This window comes from Salmo salar, chromosome 01 (genome assembly GCF_965601325.2).
Source record: "Salmo salar chromosome 01, fSalSal1, whole genome shotgun sequence".
NCBI classification, from domain to species: Eukaryota; Metazoa; Chordata; class Actinopteri; order Salmoniformes; family Salmonidae; genus Salmo; species Salmo salar.
The window spans coordinates 177,515,001-177,539,811 of NC_138291.1; the positions used below are offsets into that span (position 1 = coordinate 177,515,001).

At 45.1% G+C, this 24,811-nt stretch overlaps 1 protein-coding gene across 2 annotated transcripts in view; it reads left to right on the plus strand.

The window, feature by feature from the left end:
• The window catches only part of LOC106572010 (ras-specific guanine nucleotide-releasing factor RalGPS1), a 284,633-nt gene that overhangs the window by 68,440 nt on the left and 191,382 nt on the right, over positions 1-24,811 (plus strand). For both annotated transcript variants that reach the window (XM_014145707.3, XM_014145728.3), the window contains exons 2-4: positions 15,334-15,464; positions 24,189-24,293; positions 24,606-24,656. In XM_014145707.3, the coding sequence (XP_014001182.1) occupies positions 15,408-15,464; positions 24,189-24,293; positions 24,606-24,656 (213 nt within the window). In that variant the 5' untranslated portion in view covers positions 15,334-15,407. The remainder of the gene's footprint in view (positions 1-15,333; positions 15,465-24,188; positions 24,294-24,605; positions 24,657-24,811) is intronic.

Genomic DNA, 24,811 nt, shown 5'->3' on the forward strand with positions numbered 1-24,811 from the left:
TCTCGCTCTCTCGCTCCCTCTGTCTCTCTCGCTCTCTCGCTCCCTCTGTCTCTCTCGCTCTCTCGCTCCCTCTGTCTCTCTCGCTCTCTCGCTCCCTCTGTCTCTCGCTCGCTCCCTCTGTCTCTCGCTCCTGCTCCCTCTGTCTCTCTCGCTCCCTCTGTCTCTCTCGCTCCCTCTGTCTCTCTCGCTCCCTCTGTCTCTCTCGCTCCCTCTGTCTCTCTCGCTCCCTCTGTCTCTCTCGCTCCCTCTGTCTCTCTCGCTCCCTCTGTCTCTCTCGCTCCCTCTGTCTCTCTCGCTCCCTCTGTCTCTCTCTCTCGCTCCCTCTGTCTCTCTCTCTCGCTCCCTCTGTCTCTCTCTCTCGCTCCCTCTGTCTCTCTCTCTCGCTCCCTCTGTCTCTCTCTCTCGCTCCCTCTGTCTCTCTCTCTCGCTCCCTCTGTCTCTCTCTCGCTCTCTCGCTCCCTCTGTCTCTCTCGCTCTCTCGCTCCCTCTGTCTCTCTCGCTCTCTCGCTCCCTCTGTCTCGCTCTCTCGCTCTCTCGCTCCCTCTGTCTCGCTCTCTCGCTCTCTCGCTCCCTCTGTCTCGCTCTCTCGCTCTCTCGCTCCCTCTGTCTCTCGCTCTCTCTGTCTCTCGCTCTCTCTGTCTCTCGCTCTCTCTGTCTCTCGCTCCCTCTGTCTCTCTCTCTCTCTCGCTCCCTCTGTCTCTCGCTCCCTCTGTCTCTCGCTCCCTCTGTCTCTCGCTCCCTCTGTCTCTCGCTCCCTCTGTCTCTCGCTCCCTCGTCTCTCGCTCCCTCTGTGTCTCTCGCTCCCTCTGTGTCTCTCGCTCCCTCTGTGTCTCTCGCTCCCTCTGTGTCTCTCGCTCCCTCTGTCTCTCTCTCTCGCTCCCTCTGTCTCTCTCTCTCGCTCCCTCTGTCTCTCTCTCTCGCTCCCTCTGTCTCTCTCTCTCGCTCCCTCTGTCTCTCTCTCTCGCTCCCTCTGTCTCTCTCTCTCGCTCCCTCTGTCTCTCTCTCTCGCTCCCTCTGTCTCTCTCTCTCGCTCCCTCTGTCTCTCTCTCTCGCTCCCTCTGTCTCTCTCTCTCGCTCCCTCTGTCTCTCTCTCTCGCTCCCTCTGTCTCTCTCTGTGTCTCTCTCTCTGTGTCTCTCTCTCTGTCTCGCTCCCTCTGTCTCTCTCGCTCCCTCTGTCTCTCTCGCTCCCTCTGTCTCTCTCGCTCCCTCTGTCTCTCTCTCTCGCTCCCTCTGTCTCTCTCTCTCGCTCCCTCTGTCTCTCTCTCTCGCTCCCTCTGTCTCTCTCTCTCGCTCCCTCTGTCTCTCTCTCTCGCTCCCTCTGTCTCTCTCTCTCGCTCCCTCTGTCTCTCTCTCTCGCTCCCTCTGTCTCTCTCTCTCTCTCTCGCTCCCTCTGTCTCTCTCGCTCTCTCGCTCCCTCTGTCTCTCTCGCTCTCTCGCTCCCTCTGTCTCGCTCTCTCGCTCTCTCGCTCCCTCTGTCTCGCTCTCTCGCTCTCTCGCTCCCTCTGTCTCGCTCTCTCGCTCTCTCGCTCCCTCTGTCTCTCGCTCTCTCGCTCTCTCGCTCCCTCTGTCTCGCTCTCTCGCTCTCTCGCTCCCTCTGTCTCTCGCTCTCTCTGTCTCTCGCTCTCTCTGTCTCTCGCTCTCTCTGTCTCTCGCTCCCTCTGTCTCTCTCTCTCTCTCGCTCCCTCTGTCTCTCGCTCCCTCTGTCTCTCGCTCCCTCTGTCTCTCGCTCCCTCTGTCTCTCGCTCCCTCTGTCTCTCGCTCCCTCTGTGTCTCTCGCTCCCTCTGTGTCTCTCGCTCCCTCTGTGTCTCTCGCTCCCTCTGTGTCTCTCGCTCCCTCTGTGTCTCTCGCTCCCTCTGTCTCTCTCTCTCGCTCCCTCTGTCTCTCTCTCTCGCTCCCTCTGTCTCTCTCTCTCGCTCCCTCTGTCTCTCTCTCTCGCTCCCTCTGTCTCTCTCTCTCGCTCCCTCTGTCTCTCTCTCTCGCTCCCTCTGTCTCTCTCTCTCGCTCCCTCTGTCTCTCTCTCTCGCTCCCTCTGTCTCTCTCTCTCGCTCCCTCTGTCTCTCTCTCTCGCTCCCTCTGTCTCTCTCTCTCGCTCCCTCTGTCTCTCTCTGTGTCTCTCTCTCTGTCTCGCTCCCTCTGTGTGTGTGTCTCTCTCTCTCTCTCTCGTGGGATGGTAGACCTAAGGTTTGGTTTTACAGTTTGAGTCTCCATTATTTTTAGTTTCAAGTTTTATTAGTCATATGTACAGGATACCCATCCAGGGATTTTTCTACCATTGAAATCCTTGGGTGGGCTGCCTAAGTGTTTTTTCGGGACTACTAAAATTATTATACATTTTTGTGATGGAAAAACGCTTTCAGTGTAAACTTAAACGATTAAAACCAGATGATGATATAAAAAAAAAGATAATGGACCTATATATTTTTAAATAATATAATCTTTGAACTAACAATCACCAAAATAAAATGCAAGACAGTCAGGGAGAATTGAAAAATCCCAAAACAATGAAGTGAAAGGCTTAGTAGAATAGAATAAACTGTTTTAGCGTAAGTATAATACATAAAGCCACAATTTATAGTCCAATATTTACACGTGTTTTTGTGGAAGGGGGGGATTGAGGAGGAAGTGTTAACTTTTTTTTAAACGTTTTTTTAATTGTGCAGTATTTAGCAATAATAATAAATCTGGTAGCTGCATGTGTGGATATGATTGTATATCTATATGTGTGAGTACATGTGTGGATATGATTGTATATCTATATGTGTGAGTACATGTGTGGATATGATTGTATATCTATATGTGTGAGTACATGTGTGGATATGATTGTATATCTATATGTGAGTACATGTGTGGATATGATTGTATATCTATATGTGTGAGTACATGTGTGGATATGATTGTATATCTATATGTGTGAGTACATGTGTGGATATGATTGTATATCTATATGTGTGAGTACATGTGTGGATATGATTGTATATCTATATGTGTGAGTACATGTGTGGATATGATTGTATATCTATATGTGTGAGTACATGTGTGGATATGATTGTATATCTATATGGGTGAGTACATGTGTGGATATGATTGTATATCTATATGGGTGAGTACATGTGTGGATATGATTGTATATCTATATGGGTGAGTACATGTGTGGATATGATTGTATATCTATATGTGTGGATATGATTGTATATCTATATGTGTGAGTACATGTGTGGATATGATTGTATGTCTATATGTGAGTACATGTGTGGATATGATTGTATATCTATATGGGTGAGTACATGTGTGGATATGATTGTATATCTATATGGGTGAGTACATGTGAGCCAAGGTACGGCGACTCAGAGAACCCTTTCTAGTAAATGTCCTGGATGGATGGGGAGCATGGTCGAAGTGATGTACTGGGCTGTCTTCAACAACTGCTGGGAGGGCCTTACGGTTGTTGCGGACGGAGCAATTTCTGTACCAGGCTGTGATGCAACCGGTCAGGGCGCTCTCAATGGTGCAGGAGTGCGGCGGTAGTGTTTGCAGAGGACCCGGGGATGCGGGTCTTCAGCTGCCTTAGGAAGTAAAGACGCTCTGTTGGGTCCTCTTGACGGGTGGTGGTGGTGTTAGTCCATGTTAAATCCTCAGTGATGTGGACACAGAGGAACTTTAAAACTGCTGACTCTACTGCAGTCCTATAGATCGGGGCATGTTCCCCCCCCCCCCCCCCCCCCCCCCTGCTTACTGCAGTCAACAAACTCCTTTGTTTTGCTGACGTTGAGGGAGAGGTCATTGTCCTGGCATCACAATGCCAATTCATTTACCACCTCCCCATAGTCTGAATCGTCTTGGTTGGTTATCAGGCCTACAATCATGGTGTCGTCAGAAAACGTGATGATGGAGTTAGTGTCGTGCAAAGCCAACAGAGAGTACAGCAGAGGACTGAGGACACATCCCTGGGGGGCCCTGTGTTAAGAGTCATTTGTGGAGGACGTGTTGTTGCCAATCGTCACAGCCTGTAGTCTGCCCGTCAGGAAGTCCAAGATTCAGTTGCAGAGGGTGGTGTCCGGACCCAGTGCTCTGAGCTTGGTGTCGAACATGGAAGGAACAATCGTGTTGAACGCTGAACTGTTTTATCTAGCTTTTATCTAGGTTTATTCACAATCTGGCTTTCAGTTATATTTCACTGTATTTTAAGAGTTATATTTATATATATATAATTTTTATTTTTATCAATTTGCCATTGTCAGCATCTTATGAATCGCTTTGACTTGTGAAAAATGTTAATACAATTGAAATGAGACTGCAGCTTGCTTTATTGATATTTCCCCCCACATTTTTATAAAAGTAGGGTTATAATATCCTTGAAAAAGTCTCAGCTGTTTAAAATTTCCAGGCTGGCGTGCAGCCGTTCCATAAAACACTAATGTTTCATCCTTTTGTATGTGTGTGCCGATTTCCATTGTAAAAGTCACATACTTTCCTATGTGTTCCCTCTCTGACGGCCAGATAGCCTCGTCTGCCAGTCCATCCACCTCCGCGCGCTTGTAGGAAATAGTGCATGGTTGCACAATGAATTTAAGCGGCAAGTTTACCTCGAGTTTGTTGGCGTGACTGAGTCATGTCACACACACACACACACACACACACACACACACATATATCTGCTTTTGGACGATGGCATGGAACTCCTCTCGAAAGAAACAGAGCTATGTTTTACCTTCCAAAAAATCTGAAATGTTCTTTTATATTATCCGTTCGTCAACCGTGTGTCATGGTCGGAGAAATGCCACTCTCACACTGGCGCTATGGTTCATTTGACCATGACCTGAATTGACCAATCACATGGCGCCATGGCTCATTTGACCTTAATTGACCAATCACTTGGTACTGCTAATAGGCTACTTGGACCTCTCCATCTAGAAAACGGTTTGCGTGAACTCTCTAAGCTCTATGTACGCTTTCATACTATGATTTTAATCGCTATAATTTAATAGCAAATGAAGATGACAATGTTCAAGCTTTCCTTAACCTGACTGCACCTGCTATTTCCTGCCTCTTTATTTATGTCATCGAAAAGGACCAATGAGCTCCAACATGAGAAGTTCATAGGAGCATATTAAATTAGGTGTCAAATGAAAGCAAAGTATTTTTGGGGGGGGAAGAAATGAAGGCATTGGTAAATTTTTCAATCGTTTCCCCATCTTAAAAATGAGGCATAAGTTAAAGGCTTTGATTTCTGCATAAACAGATGCAAAAGGGGGTCTGAGGAAAAAAATCGACCAGAAATTCTTAAAAGGCATCAGAAATGGATCAAAACTAACATCTTTACTTAAAGTCCCCTGACAACTAATATCAACACTTATTTTTAGTTTTCGAGAAATTGTTTACCTTCTGTAAGTTTTTAAGAAATATTCCCTTGTGCCTTGTTTTCAAAAACCGACATATCTTTAAGATATTTTCACATTTCTCTCCCTCATCAGGAGGGTTGGATTATGAAAGTTCACAGAAAGAAATGGACCTACCAAATTGGTTCTAGTGATTTTACTGATATACATTTTGTATATGAATTATTAAGTGGTTCAAACTTTAGGAAAAAAATGCAACTGAATTTGCTACAATGTGAAATAAGTTAAAAACCATAGTAGTGTTTCCTGTTACTGTCCTCTCTTCCACTGACATACTGTTATGTTCAGCTCATAGTGTCTCCTGTTACTGTCCTCTCTTCCACTGACATACTGTTATGTTCAGCTCATAGTGTCTCCTGTTACTGTCCTCTCTTCCACTGACATACTGTTATGTTCAGCTCATAGTGTCTCCTGTTACTGTCCTCTCTTCCACTGACATACTGTTATGTTCAGCTCATAGTGTCTCCTGTTACTGTCCTCTCTTCCACTGACATACTGTTATGTTAAGCTCATAGTGTCTCCTGTTACTGTCCTCTCTTCCACTGACATACTGTTATGTTCAGCTCATAGTGTCTCCTGTTACTGTCCTCTCTTCCACTGACATACTGTTATGTTCAGCTCATAGTGTCTCCTGCTACTGTCCTCTCTTCCACTGACATACTGTTATGTTCAGCTCATAGTGTCTCCTGTTACTGTCCTCTCTTCCACTGACATACTGTTATGTTCAGCTCATAGTGTCTCCTGTTACTGTCCTCTCTTCCACTGACATACTGTTATGTTCAGCTCATAGTGTCTCCTGTTACTGTCCTCTCTTCCACTGACATACTGTTATGTTCAGCTCATAGTGTCTCCTGTTACTGTCCTCTCTTCCACTGACATACTGTTATGTTCAGCTCATAGTGTCTCCTGTTACTGTCCTCTCTTCCACTGACATACTGTTATGTTCAGCTCAGTTTCTCCTGTTACTGTCCTCTCTTCCACTGACATACTGTTATGTTCAGCTCATAGTGTCTCCTGTTACTGTCCTCTCTTCCACTGACATACTGTTATGTTCAGCTGATAGTGTCTCCTGTTACTGTCCTCTCTTCCACTGACTGTTATGTTCAGCTCATAGTGTCTCCTGTTACTGTCCTCTCTTCCACTGACATACTGTTATGTTCAGCTCATAGTGTCTCCTGTTACTGTCCTCTCTTCCACTGACATACTGTTATGTTCAGCTCAGTGTCTCCTGTTACTGTCCTCTCTTCCACTGACTGTTATGTTCAGCTCATAGTGTCTCCTGTTACTGTCCTCTCTTCCACTGACATACTGTTATGTTCAGCTCATAGTGTCTCCTGTTACTGTCCTCTCTTCCACTGACATACTGTTATGTTCAGCTCATAGTGTCTCCTGTTACTGTCCTCTCTTCCACTGTCATACTGTTATGTTCAGCTCATAGTGTCTCCTGTTACTGTCCTCTCTTCCACTGACATACTGTTATGTTCAGCTCATAGTGTCTCCTGTTACTGTCCTCTCTTCCACTGACATACTGTTATGTTCAGCTCATAGTGTCTCCTGTTACTGTCCTCTCTTCCACTGACATACTGTTATGTTCAGCTCATAGTGTCTCCTGTTACTGTCCTCTCTTCCACTGACATACTGTTATGTTCAGCTCATAGTGTCTCCTGTTACTGTCCTCTCTTCCACTGACATACTGTTATGTTCAGCTCATAGTGTCTCCTGTTACTGTCCTCTCTTCCACTGACATACTGTTATGTTCAGCTCATAGTGTCTCCTGTTACTGTCCTCTCTTCCACTGACATACTGTTATGTTCAGCTCATAGTGTCTCCTGTTACTGTCCTCTCTTCCACTGACATACTGTTATGTTCAGCTCATAGTGTCTCCTGCTACTGTCCTCTCTTCCACTGACATACTGTTATGTTCAGCTCATAGTGTCTCCTGTTACTGTCCTCTCTTCCACTGACATACTGTTATGTTCAGCTCATAGTGTCTCCTGTTACTGTCCTCTCTTCCACTGACATACTGTTATGTTCAGCTCATAGTGTCTCCTGTTACTGTCCTCTCTTCCACTGACATACTGTTATGTTCAGCTCATAGTGTCTCCTGTTACTGTCCTCTCTTCCACTGACATACTGTTATGTTCAGCTCATAGTGTCTCCTGTTACTGTCCTCTCTTCCACTGACATACTGTTATGTTCAGCTCAGTTTCTCCTGTTACTGTCCTCTCTTCCACTGACATACTGTTATGTTCAGCTCATAGTGTCTCCTGTTACTGTCCTCTCTTCCACTGACATACTGTTATGTTCAGCTGATAGTGTCTCCTGTTACTGTCCTCTCTTCCACTGACTGTTATGTTCAGCTCATAGTGTCTCCTGTTACTGTCCTCTCTTCCACTGACATACTGTTATGTTCAGCTCATAGTGTCTCCTGTTACTGTCCTCTCTTCCACTGACATACTGTTATGTTCAGCTCAGTGTCTCCTGTTACTGTCCTCTCTTCCACTGACTGTTATGTTCAGCTCATAGTGTCTCCTGTTACTGTCCTCTCTTCCACTGACATACTGTTATGTTCAGCTCATAGTGTCTCCTGTTACTGTCCTCTCTTCCACTGACATACTGTTATGTTCAGCTCATAGTGTCTCCTGTTACTGTCCTCTCTTCCACTGTCATACTGTTATGTTCAGCTCATAGTGTCTCCTGTTACTGTCCTCTCTTCCACTGACATACTGTTATGTTCAGCTCATAGTGTCTCCTGTTACTGTCCTCTCTTCCACTGACATACTGTTATGTTCAGCTCATAGTGTCTCCTGTTACTGTCCTCTCTTCCACTGACTGTTATGTTCAGCTCATAGTGTCTCCTGTTACTGTCCTCTCTTCCACTGACATACTGTTATGTTCAGCTCATAGTGTCTCCTGTTACTGTCCTCTCTTCCACTGACATACTGTTATGTTCAGCTCATAGTGTCTCCTGTTACTGTCCTCTCTTCCACTGACATACTGTTATGTTCAGCTCATAGTGTCTCCTGTTACTGTCCTCTCTTCCACTGACATACTGTTATGTTCAGCTCATAGTGTCTCCTGTTACTGTCCTCTCTTCCACTAACATACTGTTATGTTCAGCTCATAGTGTCTCCTGTTACTGTCCTCTCTTCCACTGACATACTGTTATGTTCAGCTCATAGTGTCTCCTGTTACTGTCCTCTCTTCCACTGACATACTGTTATGTTCAGCTCATAGTGTCTCCTGTTACTGTCCTCTCTTCCACTGGCTGTTATGTTCAGCTCATAGTGTCTCCTGTTACTGTCCTCTCTTCCACTGACATACTGTTATGTTCAGCTCATAGTGTCTCCTGTTACTGTCCTCTCTTCCACTGACATACTGTTATGTTCAGCTCATAGTGTCTCCTGTTACTGTCCTCTCTTCCACTGACATACTGTTATGTTCAGCTCATAGTGTCTCCTGCTACTGTCCTCTCTTCCACTGACATACTGTTATGTTCAGCTCATAGTGTCTCCTGTTACTGTCCTCTCTTCCACTGGCTGTTATGTTCAGCTCATAGTGTCTCCTGTTACCGTCCTCTCTTCCACTGACATACTGTTATGTTCAGCTCAGTGTCTCCTGTTACTGTCCTCTCTTCCACTGACATACTGTTATGTTCAGCTCATAGTGTCTCCTGCTACTGTCCTCTCTTCCACTGACTGTTATGTTCAGCTCATAGGGTCTCCTGTTACTGTCCTCTCTTCCACTGACATACTGTTATGTTCAGCTCATAGTGTCTCCTGTTACTGTCCTCTCTTCCACTGACATACTGTTATGTTCAGCTCATAGTGTCTCCTGTTACTGTCCTCTCTTCTACTGACATACTGTTATGTTCAGCTCATAGTGTCTCCTGTTACTGTCCTCCCTTCCACTGACATACTGTTATGTTCAGCTCATAGTGTCTCCTGTTACTGTCCTCTCTTCCACTGTTATGTTCAGTTCATAGTGTCTCCTGTTACTGTCCTCTCTTCCACTGACATACTGTTATGTTCAGCTCATAGTGTCTCCTGTTACTGTCCTCTCTTCCACTGACATACTGTTATGTTCAGCTCATAGTGTCTCCTGTTACTGTCCTCTCTTCCACTGACATACTGTTATGTTCAGCTCATAGTGTCTCCTGTTACTGTCCTCTCTTCCACTGACATACTGTTATGTTCAGCTCATAGTGTCTCCTGTTACTGTCCTCTCTTCCACTGACATACTGTTATGTTCAGCTCATAGTGTCTCCTGTTACTGTCCTCTCTTCCACTGACTGTTATGTTCAGCTCATAGTGTCTCCTGTTACTGTCCTCTCTTCCACTGACATACTGTTATGTTCAGCTCATAGTGTCTCCTGTTACTGTCCTCTCTTCCACTGACATACTGTTATGTTCAGCTCATAGTGTCTCCTGTTACTGTCCTCTCTTCCACTGACATACTGTTATGTTCAGCTCATAGTGTCTCCTGTTACTGTCCTCTCTTCCACTGACATACTGTTATGTTCAGCTCATAGTGTCTCCTGTTACTGTCCTCTCTTCCACTGACATACTGTTATGTTCAGCTCATAGTGTCTCCTGTTACTGTCCTCTCTTCCACTGACATACTGTTATGTTCAGCTCATAGTGTCTCCTGTTACTGTCCTCTCTTCCACTGGCATACTGTTATGTTCAGCTCATAGTGTCTCCTGTTACTGTCCTCTCTTCCACTGACATACTGTTATGTTCAGCTCATAGTGTCTCCTGCTACTGTCCTCTCTTCCACTGACATACTGTTATGTTCAGCTCATAGGGTCTCCTGTTACTGTCCTCTCTTCCACTGACATACTGTTATGTTCAGCTCATAGTGTCTCCTGTTACTGTCCTCTCTTCCACTGACATACTGTTATGTTCAGCTCATAGTGTCTCCTGTTACTGTCCTCTCTTCCACTGACTGTTATGTTCAGCTCAGTGTCTCCTGTTACTGTCCTCTCTTCCACTGACATACTGTTATGTTCAGCTCATAGTGTCTCCTGTTACTGTCCTCTCTTCCACTGACATACTGTTATGTTCAGCTCATAGTGTCTCCTGCTACTGTCCTCTCTTCCACTGACTGTTATGTTCAGCTCATAGTGTCTCCTGTTACTGTCCTCTCTTCGACTGTCATACTGTTATGTTCAGCTCATAGTGTCTCCTGTTACTGTCCTCTCTTCCACTGGCTGTTATGTTCAGCTCATAGTGTCTCCTGTTACTGTCCTCTCTTCCACTGACATACTGTTATGTTCAGCTCATAGTGTCTCCTGTTACTGTCCTCTCTTCCACTGACATACTGTTATGTTCAGCTCATAGTGTCTCCTGTTACTGTCCTCTCTTCCACTGACTGTTATGTTCAGCTCATAGTGTCTCCTGTTACTGTCCTCTCTTCCACTGACATACTGTTATGTTCAGCTCATAGTGTCTCCTGTTACTGTCCTCTCTTCTACTGACATACTGTTATGTTCAGCTCATAGTGTCTCCTGCTACTGTCCTCTCTTCCACTGACTGTTATGTTCAGCTCATAGTGTCTCCTGTTACTGTCCTCTCTTCGACTGTCATACTGTTATGTTCAGCTCATAGTGTCTCCTGTTACTGTCCTCTCTTCCACTGACTGTTATGTTCAGCTCATAGTGTCTCCTGTTACTGTCCTCTCTTCCACTGTTATGTTCAGCTCATAGTGTCTCCTGTTACTGTCCTCTCTTCTACTGACATACTGTTATGTTCAGCTCATAGTGTCTCCTGTTACTGTCCTCTCTTCCACTGACATACTGTTATGTTCAGCTCATAGTGTCTCCTGTTACTGTCCTCTCTTCCACTGACATACTGTTATGTTCAGCTCATAGTGTCTCCTGTTACTGTCCTCTCTTCCACTGGCTGTTATGTTCAGCTCATAGTGTCTCCTGTTACTGTCCTCTCTTCCACTGTTATGTTCAGCTCATAGTGTCTCCTGTTACTGTCCTCTCTTCCACTGACATACTGTTATGTTCAGCTCATAGTGTCTCCTGTTACTGTCCTCTCTTCCACTGACTGTTATGTTCAGCTCATAGTGTCTCCTGTTACTGTCCTCTCTTCCACTGACTGTTATGTTCAGCTCATAGTGTCTCCTGTTACTGTCCTCTCTTCCACTGACATACTGTTATGTTCAGCTCATAGTGTCTCCTGTTACTGTCCTCTCTTCCACTGACATACTGTTATGTTCAGCTCATAGTGTCTCCTGTTACTGTCCTCTCTTCCACTGACATACTGTTATGTTCAGCTCATAGTGTCTCCTGTTACTGTCCTCTCTTCTACTGACATACTGTTATGTTCAGCTCATAGTGTCTCCTGCTACTGTCCTCTCTTCCACTGACTGTTATGTTCAGCTCATAGTGTCTCCTGTTACTGTCCTCTCTTCGACTGTCATACTGTTATGTTCAGCTCATAGTGTCTCCTGTTACTGTCCTCTCTTCCACTGGCTGTTATGTTCAGCTCATAGTGTCTCCTGTTACTGTCCTCTCTTCCACTGACTGTTATGTTCAGCTCATAGTGTCTCCTGTTACTGTCCTCTCTTCCACTGTTATGTTCAGCTCATAGTGTCTCCTGTTACTGTCCTCTCTTCCACTGACATACTGTTATGTTCAGCTCATAGTGTCTCCTGTTACTGTCCTCTCTTCCACTGACATACTGTTATGTTCAGCTCATAGTGTCTCCTGTTACTGTCCTCTCTTCCACTGACATACTGTTATGTTCAGCTCATAGTGTCTCCTGTTACTGTCCTCTCTTCCACTGACATACTGTTATGTTCAGCTCATAGTGTCTCCTGTTACTGTCCTCTCTTCCACTGACATACTGTTATGTTCAGCTCATAGTGTCTCCTGCTACTGTCCTCTCTTCCACTGACATACTGTTATGTTCAGCTCATAGTGTCTCCTGTTACTGTCCTCTCTTCCACTGACTGTTATGTTCAGCTCAGTGTCTCCTGTTACTGTCCTCTCTTCCACTGACATACTGTTATGTTCAGCTCATAGTGTCTCCTGTTACTGTCCTCTCTTCCACTGACATACTGTTATGTTCAGCTCATAGTGTCTCCTGTTACTGTCCTCTCTTCCACTGACATACTGTTATGTTCAGCTCATAGTGTCTCCTGTTACTGTCCTCTCTTCCACTGACATACTGTTATGTTCAGCTCATAGTGTCTCCTGTTACTGTCCTCTCTTCCACTGACATACTGTTATGTTCAGCTCATAGTGTCTCCTGTTACTGTCCTCTCTTCCACTGACATACTGTTATGTTCAGCTCATAGTGTCTCCTGTTACTGTCCTCTCTTCCACTGACATACTGTTATGTTCAGCTCATAGTGTCTCCTGTTACTGTCCTCTCTTCCACTGACATACTGTTATGTTCAGCTCATAGTGTCTCCTGTTACTGTCCTCTCTTCCACTGACATACTGTTATGTTCAGCTCATAGTGTCTCCTGTTACTGTCCTCTCTTCCACTGGCTGTTATGTTCAGCTCATAGTGTCTCCTGCTACTGTCCTCTCTTCCACTGACATACTGTCATGTTCAGCTCATAGTGTCTCCTGTTACTGTCCTCTCTTCCACTGACATACTGTTATGTTCAGCTCATAGTGTCTCCTGCTACTGTCCTCCCTTCAACTGGCATACTGTTATGTTCAGCTCATAGTGTCTCCTGTTACTGTCCTCTCTTCTACTGACATACTGTTATGTTCAGCTCATAGTGTCTCCTGCTACTGTCCTCTCTTCCACTGACATACTGTTATGTTCAGCTCATAGTGTCTCCTGTTACTGTCCTCTCTTCCACTGACATACTGTTATGTTCAGCTCATAGTGTCTCCTGTTACTGTCCTCTCTTCCACTGACATACTGTTATGTTCAGCTCATAGTGTCTCCTGTTACTGTCCTCTCTTCCACTGGCTGTTATGTTCAGCTCATAGTGTCTCCTGTTACTGTCCTCTCTTCCACTGACATACTGTTATGTTCAGCTCATAGTGTCTCCTGTTACTGTCCTCTCTTCCACTGACATACTGTTATGTTCAGCTCATAGTGTCTCCTGTTACTGTCCTCTCTTCCACTGACATACTGTTATGTTCAGCTCATAGTGTCTCCTGTTACTGTCCTCTCTTCCACTGACTGTTATGTTCAGCTCATAGTGTCTCCTGTTACTGTCCTCTCTTCCACTGACATACTGTTATGTTCAGCTCATAGTGTCTCCTGTTACTGTCCTCTCTTCCACTGACATACTGTTATGTTCAGCTCATAGTGTCTCCTGTTACTGTCCTCTCTTCCACTGACTGTTATGTTCAGCTCATAGTGTCTCCTGTTACTGTCCTCTCTTCCACTGACATACTGTTATGTTCAGCTCATAGTGTCTCCTGTTACTGTCCTCTCTTCCACTGACATACTGTTATGTTCAGCTCATAGTGTCTCCTGTTACTGTCCTCTCTTCCACTGACATACTGTTATGTTCAGCTCATAGTGTCTCCTGTTACTGTCCTCTCTTCCACTGACATACTGTTATGTTCAGCTCATAGTGTCTCCTGTTACTGTCCTCTCTTCCACTGACATACTGTTATGTTCAGCTCATAGTGTCTCCTGTTACTGTCCTCTCTTCCACTGACATACTGTTATGTTCAGCTCATAGTGTCTCCTGTTACTGTCCTCTCTTCCACTGACATACTGTTATGTTCAGCTCATAGTGTCTCCTGTTACTGTCCTCTCTTCCACTGACATACTGTTATGTTCAGCTCATAGTGTCTCCTGTTACTGTCCTCTCTTCCACTGACATACTGTTCAGCTCATAGCTCTTTTATTTGTCTTTCTGTTGTCTGATGGTCAAACCAAGAGGGGACAACCCCTCCCTCCCTCCCTCCCTCCCTCCCTCCCTCCCTCCCTCCCTCCCTCCCTCCCTCCCTCCCTCCCTCCCTCCCTCCCTCCCTCCCTCCCTCCCTTCAGTTAATGTCACCTCTCACAGCTTTTACTGACACCTACCCATGAGCCCCCTGTCTTTCCATTTACTGTAACCAGCATCCTCACCCACTGAGCACCTGAGGACCATGGAAGTTGACATTTGGTCAGTCCACCTTGGCATTGATGGCAACGTCCGCAGACGGACTGGACTGGACCAAATCTGAACCTATCATAGAAGTATGTTTCTCAAGTTTGGATCCTACAGTTAGTAGAGCAGTACAGTCAAATATAAGTACAGTATATTGTACTGTACTCTACTGCACTGTACAGAACTTTACTCTACCCTACTCTGCTGTGCTGTGGTGTCTCCAAACTAGACTCACTACTACCAGGTGGATATTTATTTATTTATTTATTATTTCACATTTATTTAACCAGGTAGGCAAGTTGAAAACAAGTTCTCATTTACAACTGCGACCTGGCGAAGATAAAGCAAAGCAGTGTGACACAAACAACACAGAGTTACACATGGAGTAAAACAAACATACAGTAAATAATACAGTAGAAAATATAATTGATATAATAAAAAAATTGATCACAAAAAAAAGGGAAAAAAGGGTTTAAAAGAAAAATAAATAAATAAATATAACAACATAACTTGGAAATCAGTGTCACTGTGGATTTTCCCTGTTCAGTCTTGACCTGAAGGTTCACATTGTTTGCTTTGCAGTTGTGGGATATTTGCTACAAAACTGTAGGGCCTACTTCCAATGAGGTGTTTCATCATGACATCAGCCATCTTTTGTTTCGGGCCAAGTAGAGAACATTTCTTAAGGTGTTGCTAATTGGTTTTGTGTGTACCATTTTTACATCACAAAACCATTTTGGTAACCACTGCTAACTGTAGCCTATGATATGTAGATGATATGCCCCATCCCAGACCCATTTTTCTTGTTGCTATTCCAAATGAAACCTTGAACATTCTTCCATTTTGTTACAGATATGGATGAGAGGTCATGTGTGCTGTCCAGCTAAGGGCCTTGGTCGCCCCTCCCGCTGCACGTCGTCGTGAGCATGTACCGTAGGAACGGTCTCTCGGATGGCGCCAGCATCAACTCCGCCTCCTCAGTGGTAAGAACAAGGACTGATTTCTACTTCAGCCAAAATTGATAGGAGTGATATCGATCCTATCTATGTACTGATCTGAACACACTGAATTGGAAGGTAAACTTAGCAAAAAAAGAAACGTCCCTTTTTCAGGACCCTGGTCTTTCAAAGATAATTCGTAAAAATCCAAATAACTTCACAGGTCTTCATTCTAAAGGGTTTAAACACTGTTTCCCATACTTGTTCAATGAACCATAAACAATTAAGGAACATGCACCTGTGGAACGGTCGTTAAGACACTAACAGCTTACAGACGGTAGGCATATAACATCACAGTTATGAAAACATAGGACACTAAAGAGGCCTTTCTACTGACTCTGAAAAACACCGAAAGAAAGATGCCCAGGGTTCATGCTCATCTGCATGAACGTGCCTTAGGCAAGGAGGCATGAGGACTGCAGATGTGGCCAGGGCAATAAATTACAATGTCCGTACTGTGAGACGCCTAAGACAGTGCTACAAGGAGACAGGACTGACAGTGGCAGACCACGTGTAACAACACCTGCACAGGATCGGTACATCCAAACATCACACCTGTGGGACAGGTACAGGATGGCAACAACTGCCAGAGTTACACCAGGAACGCATAATCCCTCCATCAGTGCTCAGACTTTTCCTCAATAGGCTGAGAGTGGCTGGACTGAGGGCTTGTAGGCCTGTTGTAAGGCGGGTCCTCAAAAGACATCACCGGCAACAACATTGCCTATGGGCCAAACCCACCGTCGCTGGACCAGACAGGACTGGCAAAAAGTGCTCTTCTCTGACGAGTCGCGGTTTTGTCTCACCAGGGGTGGTGGTCGGATTCACGTTTATCGTTGAAGGAATGAGCGTTACACCGAGGCTTGTGCTCTGGAGCGAGATGGAGGTGGAGGGTCCGTCATGGTCTTGGGCGGTGTGTCACAGCATCATCGGACTGAGCTTGTTGTCATTGCAGGCAATTTCAATGCTGTGCGTTACAGGGAAAACATCCTCCTCCCTCATGTGGGACCCTTCCTGCAGGCTCATCCTGACATGACCCTCCAGCATGACAATGCCACCAGCCATACTGCTCGTTCTGTGCGTGATTTCCTGCAAGACAGGAATGTCAGTGTTCTGCCATGGCCAGCGAAGAGCCCGGATCGCAATCCCATTGAGCACGTCTGGGACCTGTTGGATCGGAGGGTGAGGGCTAGGGCCAGGGCCATTCCTTCCAGAAATGTCCGGGAACTTGCAGGTGCCTTGGTGGAAGAGTGGGGTAACATCTTACAGCAAGAACTGGCAAATCTGGTGCAGTCCATGAGGAGGAGATGCACTGCAGTACTTAAAGCAGCTGGTGGCCACACCAGATACTGACTGACTTTTGATTTTGACCCCCAACTTTGTTCAGACACACATTATTCGATTTCTGTTAGTCACATGTCTGTGGAACTTGTTCAGGATATGTCTGTTGTTGAATCTGGTTATGTTCATACCAATATTTACACATAAGTTTGCTGAAAATAAACACAGTTGACAGTGAGAGGACATTTCTTTTTTTGCTGAGTTTAGATAGCAACCTGTCTGAAGCCTATTGACTTGATCTCACCATGGAGACGAAGCCTCCTTGAACTACACTACCAGTCAAAAGTTTGGACACACCTACTCATTCAAGGTGTTTTTCTTTATTTTTACTATTTTCAACATTGTAGAATAATAGTGAAGACATCAACACTATGAAATAAAACCATGTGGTAAACAAATCAAAATGTATTTTATATTCGAGATTCTTCAAAGTAGCCACCCTTTGCCTTGTTGACAACTTTGCACACGCTTGGCATTCTCTCAACCATTTTCATGAGGTAGTCACCTGGAATGCATTTCAATTAACAGGTGTGCGTTAAAAGTTTATTTGTGGAATTTCTTTACTAAATGCATTTCAGCCAATCAGTTGTGTTGTGACAAGGTAGGAGTTTTATACCGAAGATATCCCTATATGGTAAAAGAACAAGTCCATATTATGGCAAGAACAGCTCAAATAAGAAAAGAGAAGCGATAGTCTATTACTTTAAGACATGAAGGTCAGTCAATCTGGAAAATTACAAGTGCTTTGATTTCAAGTAAGTGCAGTCGCAAAAACCATTAAGCGTTATGGTGAAACTGGCTTTCATGAGGATCGCCACAGGAAAGGAAGACCCAGTTACCTCTGCTGCAGACGATAAGTACATTAGTTACCAACCTCAAACTGCAGCCCAAATAAATGCTTCAGAGTTCAAGTAACAGACACATCTCAACATCAACTCTTCAGAGGAGACTGTGTGAATCAGTCCTTCATGGTTGAATTGCTGCAAAGAAACCACTACTAAAGGACACCAATAAGAAGAAGAGACTTGCTTGGGCCAACAAACCGCCGTGTCCCTGAGATGCAGAGTAGGTGAACGGATGATCTCTGCATGTGTGGTCCCCACTGTGAAGCATGGAGGAGGAGGTGTGGGGGTGTTTTGCTGGTGACACTCTGATTTTATTTAGAATTCAAGGCACACTTAAAACCTGTTGAGGACAGACGTTCCGCTAGCGGAACCCCGTTCTGCCTGCGGAACCCCTAGCCAACAGCCAATGGCATCGCACGGCGCGAAATACAAAACCAACTAAAATACCACAATTCAATTTTCTCAAACAATCAACTATTTTACACCATTTTAAAGATAAGACTCTCGTTAATCTAACCACATTGTCCGATTTTCAAAAAGGCTTTACAGCGAAAGCAAAACATTACATTATATTAGGAGAGTACATAGACACAAATAACCACACAGCCATTTTCCAAGCAAGCATATATGTGTCATAAACCCAAATCACAGCTAAATGCAGCACTAACCTTTGATCTTCATCAGATGACACTCCTAGGACATTATGTTATACAATACATGCATGTTTTGTTCAATCAAGTTCATATTTATATAAAAAAACAGCTTTTTACATTAGCATGTGATGTTCAGAACTAGCATACCCACCGAAAACTTCTGGTGAATTTACTAAATTACTCATGATAAATGTTGACAAAATACATAACAATTATTTTAAGAATTATAGATGCAGAACTCCTTTATGCAAGCACTATGTCCGATTTTAAAATAGCTTTTCGGCGAAAGCACATTTTGCAATATTTTGAGTACATGGCTCGGCCATCACAGGCTAGCTAATTTGACACCCACCAAGTTTGGGGCTCACTAAACTCAGAATTACTATTAGAAAAATTGGATTACCTTTGCTGTTCTTTGTCAGAATGCACTCCCAGGACTTCTACTTCAACAACAAATGTTGTTTTGGTTCCAAATAATCCATAGTTATATCCAAATACCTCCGTTTTGTTCGTGCGTTCAGGTCACTATCCGAAGGGTGATGCGCGAGCGGATTTTGTGACAAAAAAATTCAAAATATTCCATTACCGTACTTAGAAGCATGTCAAACGCTGTTTAAAATAAATTTTTATGCAATTTTTCTCGTAAAATAGCGATAATATTCCAACCGGGCAACGTTGTATTCATTCAAAGGCTGAAAGAAAAAAATTGAGAATTCTCGTGACCGCGCATCTCCAGTCTCACTGTCCCCAGGCTGACCACTCACAAACAGAGCTGCTGTACTTTGCCCAGAGACAGCAGACACCCCATTCCACTTTCTGGTGGCTTTAGAGAACCAATGGAAGCCTTAGAAAGTGTCACGTTACAGCACAGATGCTGTAAAGTCGATAGAGATGCAACAGAAGGACAACAAATTGTCAGACAGGACACTTCCTGTATGGAATCTTCTCAGGTTTTGGCCTGCCATATGAGTTCTGTTTTAGAAACCTTAGTGTTTTAGTTTTAGAAACCTTAGTGTTTTCTATCCAAATCTACTAATTATATGCATATTCTAGTTTCTGGGCAGGAGTAGTAACCAGATTAAATCGGATACGTTTTTTTATCCGGCCGTGAAAATACTGCCCCCTATCCCAAAGAAGTTAACCAGCATGGCTACCACAGCATTCTGCAGCGATACGCCATCCCATCTGGTTTGCGCTTAGTGGGACTATAATTACACACCTCCAGGCTGTGTAAGGGCTATTTGACCAAGAAGGAGAGTGCTGCATCAGATGTCCACAATCACCCGACCTCAACCCAATTGAGATGGTTTGGGATGAGTTGGACCGTGGAGTGAATGAAAAGCAGCCAACAAGTGCTCAGCATATGTGGGAACTCCTTCAAGACTGTTGGAAAAGCATTCCAGGTGAAGCTGGTTGAGAGAAGGCCAAGAGTGTGTATAGCTGTCAAGGCAAAGGGTGGCTAAAATATATTTAGATTTTAACACTATTTTTTTGGTTACTACATGATTCCATATGTGTTATTTCATAGTTTTGATGTCTTCACTATTATTCTACAATGTAGAAAATAGTAAAAATAAAGAAAAACCTTTGAATGAGTAGGCGTGTCCAGACTTTTGACCGGTACTGTATATTGATAGAGGATGGGCAGGTCTTTCACCGGTCTTCCTCCTAACAATTCAGCTTTCAGCGTTGTGTAACGTATAAAGCTTTACCCTAGCCGTTACCTGAGCCGTTCCACTGGTTTATAAAGGACAAGAGGGCAGGGTTTCCCAAACCTCTCCAGTACCCTAGCCGTTCCACTGGTTTATAAAGGACAAGAGGGCAGGGTTTCCCAAACCTCTCCAGTACCCTAGCCGTTCCACTGGTTTATAAAGGACAAGAGGGCAGGGTTTCCCAAACCTCTCCAGTACCCTAGCCGTTCCACTGGTTTATAAAGGACAAGAGGGCAGGGTTTCCCAAACCTCTCCAGTACCCTAGCCGTTCCACTGGTTTATAAAGGACAAGAGGGCAGGGTTTCCCAAACCTCTCCAGTACCCTAGCCGTTCCACTGGTTTATAAAGGACAAGAGGGCAGGGTTTCCCAAACCTCTCCAGTACCCTAGCCGTTCCACTGGTTTATAAAGGACAAGAGGGCAGGGTTTCCCAAACCTCTCCAGTACCCTAGCCGTTCCACTGGTTTATAAAGGACAAGAGGGCAGGGTTTCCCAAACCTCTCCAGTACCCTAGCCGTTCCACTGGTTTATAAAGGACAAGAGGGCAGGGTTTCCCAAACCTCTCCAGTACCCTAGCCGTTCCACTGGTTTATAAAGGACAAGAGGGCAGGGTTTCCCAAACCTCTCCAGTACCCTAGCCGTTCCACTGGTTTATAAAGGACAAGAGGGCAGGGTTTCCCAAACCTCTCCAGTACCCTAGCCGTTCCACTGGTTTATAAAGGACAAGAGGGCAGGGTTTCCCAAACCTCTCCAGTACCCTAGCCGTTCCACTGGTTTATAAAGGACAAGAGGGCAGGGTTTCCCAAACCTCTCCAGTACCCTAGCCGTTCCACTGGTTTATAAAGGACAAGAGGGCAGGGTTTCCCAAACCTCTCCAGTACCCTAGCCGTTCCACTGGTTTATAAAGGACAAGAGGGCAGGGTTTCCCAAACCTCTCCAGTACCCTAGCCGTTCCACTGGTTTATAAAGGACAAGAGGGCAGGGTTTCCCAAACCTCTCCAGTACCCTAGCCGTTCCACTGGTTTATAAAGGACAAGAGGGCAGGGTTTCCCAAACCTCTCCAGTACCCTAGCCGTTCCACTGGTTTATAAAGGACAAGAGGGCAGGGTTTCCCAAACCTCTCCAGTACCCTAGCCGTTCCACTGGTTTATAAAGGACAAGAGGGCAGGGTTTCCCAAACCTCTCCAGTACCCTAGCCGTTCCACTGGTTTATAAAGGACAAGAGGGCAGGGTTTCCCAAACCTCTCCAGTACCCTAGCCGTTCCACTGGTTTATAAAGGACAAGAGGGCAGGGTTTCCCAAACCTCTCCAGTACCCTAGCCGTTCCACTGGTTTATAAAGGACAAGAGGGCAGGGTTTCCCAAACCTCTCCAGTACCCTAGCCGTTCCACTGGTTTATAAAGGACAAGAGGGCAGGGTTTCCCAAACCTCTCCAGTACCCTAGCCGTTCCACTGGTTTATAAAGGACAAGAGGGCAGGGTTTCCCAAACCTCTCCAGTACCCTAGCCGTTCCACTGGTTTATAAAGGACAAGAGGGCAGGGTTTCCCAAACCTCTCCAGTACCCTAGCCGTTCCACTGGTTTATAAAGGACAAGAGGGCAGGGTTTCCCAAACCTCTCCAGTACCCTAGCCGTTCCACTGGTTTATAAAGGACAAGAGGGCAGGGTTTCCCAAACCTCTCCAGTACCCTAGCCGTTCCACTGGTTTATAAAGGACAAGAGGGCAGGGTTTCCCAAACCTCTCCAGTACCCTAGCCGTTCCACTGGTTTATAAAGGACAAGAGGGCAGGGTTTCCCAAACCTCTCCAGTACCCTAGCCGTTCCACTGGTTTATAAAGGACAAGAGGGCAGGGTTTCCCAAACCTCTCCAGTACCCTAGCCGTTCCACTGGTTTATAAAGGACAAGAGGGCAGGGTTTCCCAAACCTCTCCAGTACCCTAGCCGTTCCACTGCTTTATAAAGGACAAGAGGGCAGGGTTTCCCAAACCTCTCCAGTACCCTAGCCGTTCCACTGGTTTATAAAGGACAAGAGGGCAGGGTTGCCCAAACCTCTCCAGTACCCTAGCCGTTCCACTGGTTTATAAAGGACAAGAGGGCAGGGTTTCCCAAACCTCTCCAGTACCCTAGCCGTTCCACTGGTTTATAAAGGACAAGAGGGCAGGGTTTCCCAAACCTCTCCAGTACCCTAGCCGTTCCACTGGTTTATAAAGGACAAGAGGGCAGGGTTTCCCAAACCTCTCCAGTACCCTAGCCGTTCCACTGGTTTATAAAGGACAAGAGGGCAGGGTTTCCCAAACCTCTCCAGTACCCTAGCCGTTCCACTGGTTTATAAAGGACAAGAGGGCAGGGTTTCCCAAACCTCTCCAGTACCCTAGCCGTTCCACTGGTTTATAAAGGACAAGAGGGCAGGGTTTCCCAAACCTCTCCAGTACCCTAGCCGTTCCACTGGTTTATAAAGGACAAGAGGGCAGGGTTTCCCAAACCTCTCCAGTACCCTAGCCGTTCCACTGGTTTATAAAGGACAAGAGGGCAGGGTTTCCCAAACCTCTCCAGTACCCTAGCCGTTCCACTGGTTTATAAAGGACAAGAGGGCAGGGTTTCCCAAACCTCTCCAGTACCCTAGCCGTTCCACTGGTTTATAAAGGACAAGAGGGCAGGGTTTCCCAAACCTCTCCAGTACCCTAGCCGTTCCACTGGTTTATAAAGGACAAGAGGGCAGGGTTTCCCAAACCTCTCCAGTACCCTAGCCGTTCCACTGGTTTATAAAGGACAAGAGGGCAGGGTTTCCCAAACCTCTCCAGTACCCTAGCCGTTCCACTGGTTTATAAAGGACAAGAGGGCAGGGTTTCCCAAACCTCTCCAGTACCCTAGCCGTTCCACTGGTTTATAAAGGACAAGAGGGCAGGGTTTCCCAAACCTCTCTTTCAGTTTCCTAGCCGTTCCATTCATATGATCTATTCCAGATTAAGCACATTGGTCAACTTCATCAAGCCCTTGAGTAGTTGAATCAAGTAAGCTGACCGGATTAAACCCTTTTGGTTAGCATCATCTCATCTTTTAGGACAGTGTTTCTCAATTACTTGATTCCACTAATCAAATTAAATTGTATTTGTCACATGCGCCGAATACAACAGGTGTAGACCTTACAGTGAAATGCTCACTTACAAGCCAACAATGCAGTTTTAAGAAAAATACCTAAAGGAAAAATAAGAAATAAAAGTAACAAATAATTAAAGAGCAGCAGTAAAATAACAATAGCTAGACTATATACAGGTGGTACCGGTACAGAGTCAATGTGCGGGGGCACCGGTTAGTCGAGGTAATTTAGGTAATATATACACACATCTTGGTAGAGTTATTGAAGTGACTTAAGCATAGATAATAACAGAGTAAACAATCAACCCATCGTCGAGTCTTTAGTTCAGTCAGGTGTGTTTAGTGGCAAAAACCAAAATGTGCGCCCTCTTTGGGTCCCTAGGACGAGGATTGGTCAACACCGTTTTAAGGTGTTTCTCCTAAACATTTCCTTGTGCTTCCAGCGAGTTTACACATAATTGGATGTATTCCATAACTAGCACACCTGATTCAAATAAGGATGGGCTTAATAAGTTGATCATTTGAATCAGTGACGTCACTCGCTCTGAGACTTTGAAGTAGTTCTTTCCTTTGGTATGCGCTTGTGGCGTGACGGGTAACGATGCTTCGTGGGAGGCAGTTGTTGATGTGTTCAGAGGGTGTCTGTTTTGAGCCCAGGTTGGGGTAAGAAGAGGGACGGAAGCAATACTGTTACGTTTGTACTTGAATACCTTAAATAACTGGCTGGGGGGGGTAATCGTGTTTTGGGAAACACTTCTATGGTATCTTGTAAATGTCCATTTGCAGATGGTGTGACTGTCGGGCTTGTTTGTTTCTCTGCTCTGCATTTACGCTTACTTTGTCTCTTCAGCGTATTTCTTTATCTAATATTGATCGTTGTATTTGTATCTGATTCATCACATCTCTGTATCTGTTGGATTTATGTATTTTGCTTTCGGCCCAGCTCCAATTGGTCAATCTTAAAATGAACACACAAGAAAATATTTTAGTCTGTCGAGTTAATTTCCATCCACCTCCTCACAACATGTACCAATCTATCTCTGGTGTTTTCTCTGGGAACTCAGGGAAGCAGCAGCTCGGACTCTCTGGATGGGCCGGGCTTGGACTTCTCCAAGAGTTACGACGCCGTTGTGTTTGACGTGCTGAAGGTGACGCCCGAGGAGTTTGCTGTGAGTACAACCAAAGATACCCGGAAGACATGCCTCGATGGAGATGTTAAATCACTGCATCGTTTAATTGATTAATTTAATATTCTGTTGAATGTGAAACTGGATACTCTTCTGGTTCCAAGAGCACCATTTAGGCCTTGTGATGTACAGCAGCTCTTTAACTGCACCAATTAGGACTGATAATGTATTATTTTCCTCTGTGGACGTCCTTCAAAGTAATCCACAGCCATTTACTCCTACCTAGACATGCATTACTCTTCTGTATATTGTGAGGTTGAATAGATTATTATTATTTTTTTCTTGTTATTTTAGGGGCAAATCACATTGATGGATGCTCCAGTATTCAAAGCGATACATCCAGAGGTAAGAGAAAGAACCAGGTTCCGTGTTATTGGAGAGGATGTTCAAAAAGACCAAAGCATACCTTGATTTAAAGACGTGTGTGTGTGTGTGTGTGTGTGTGTGTGTGTGTGTGTGTGTGTGTTCGTCCACAATGATATGCATGATTGAGTGGAACG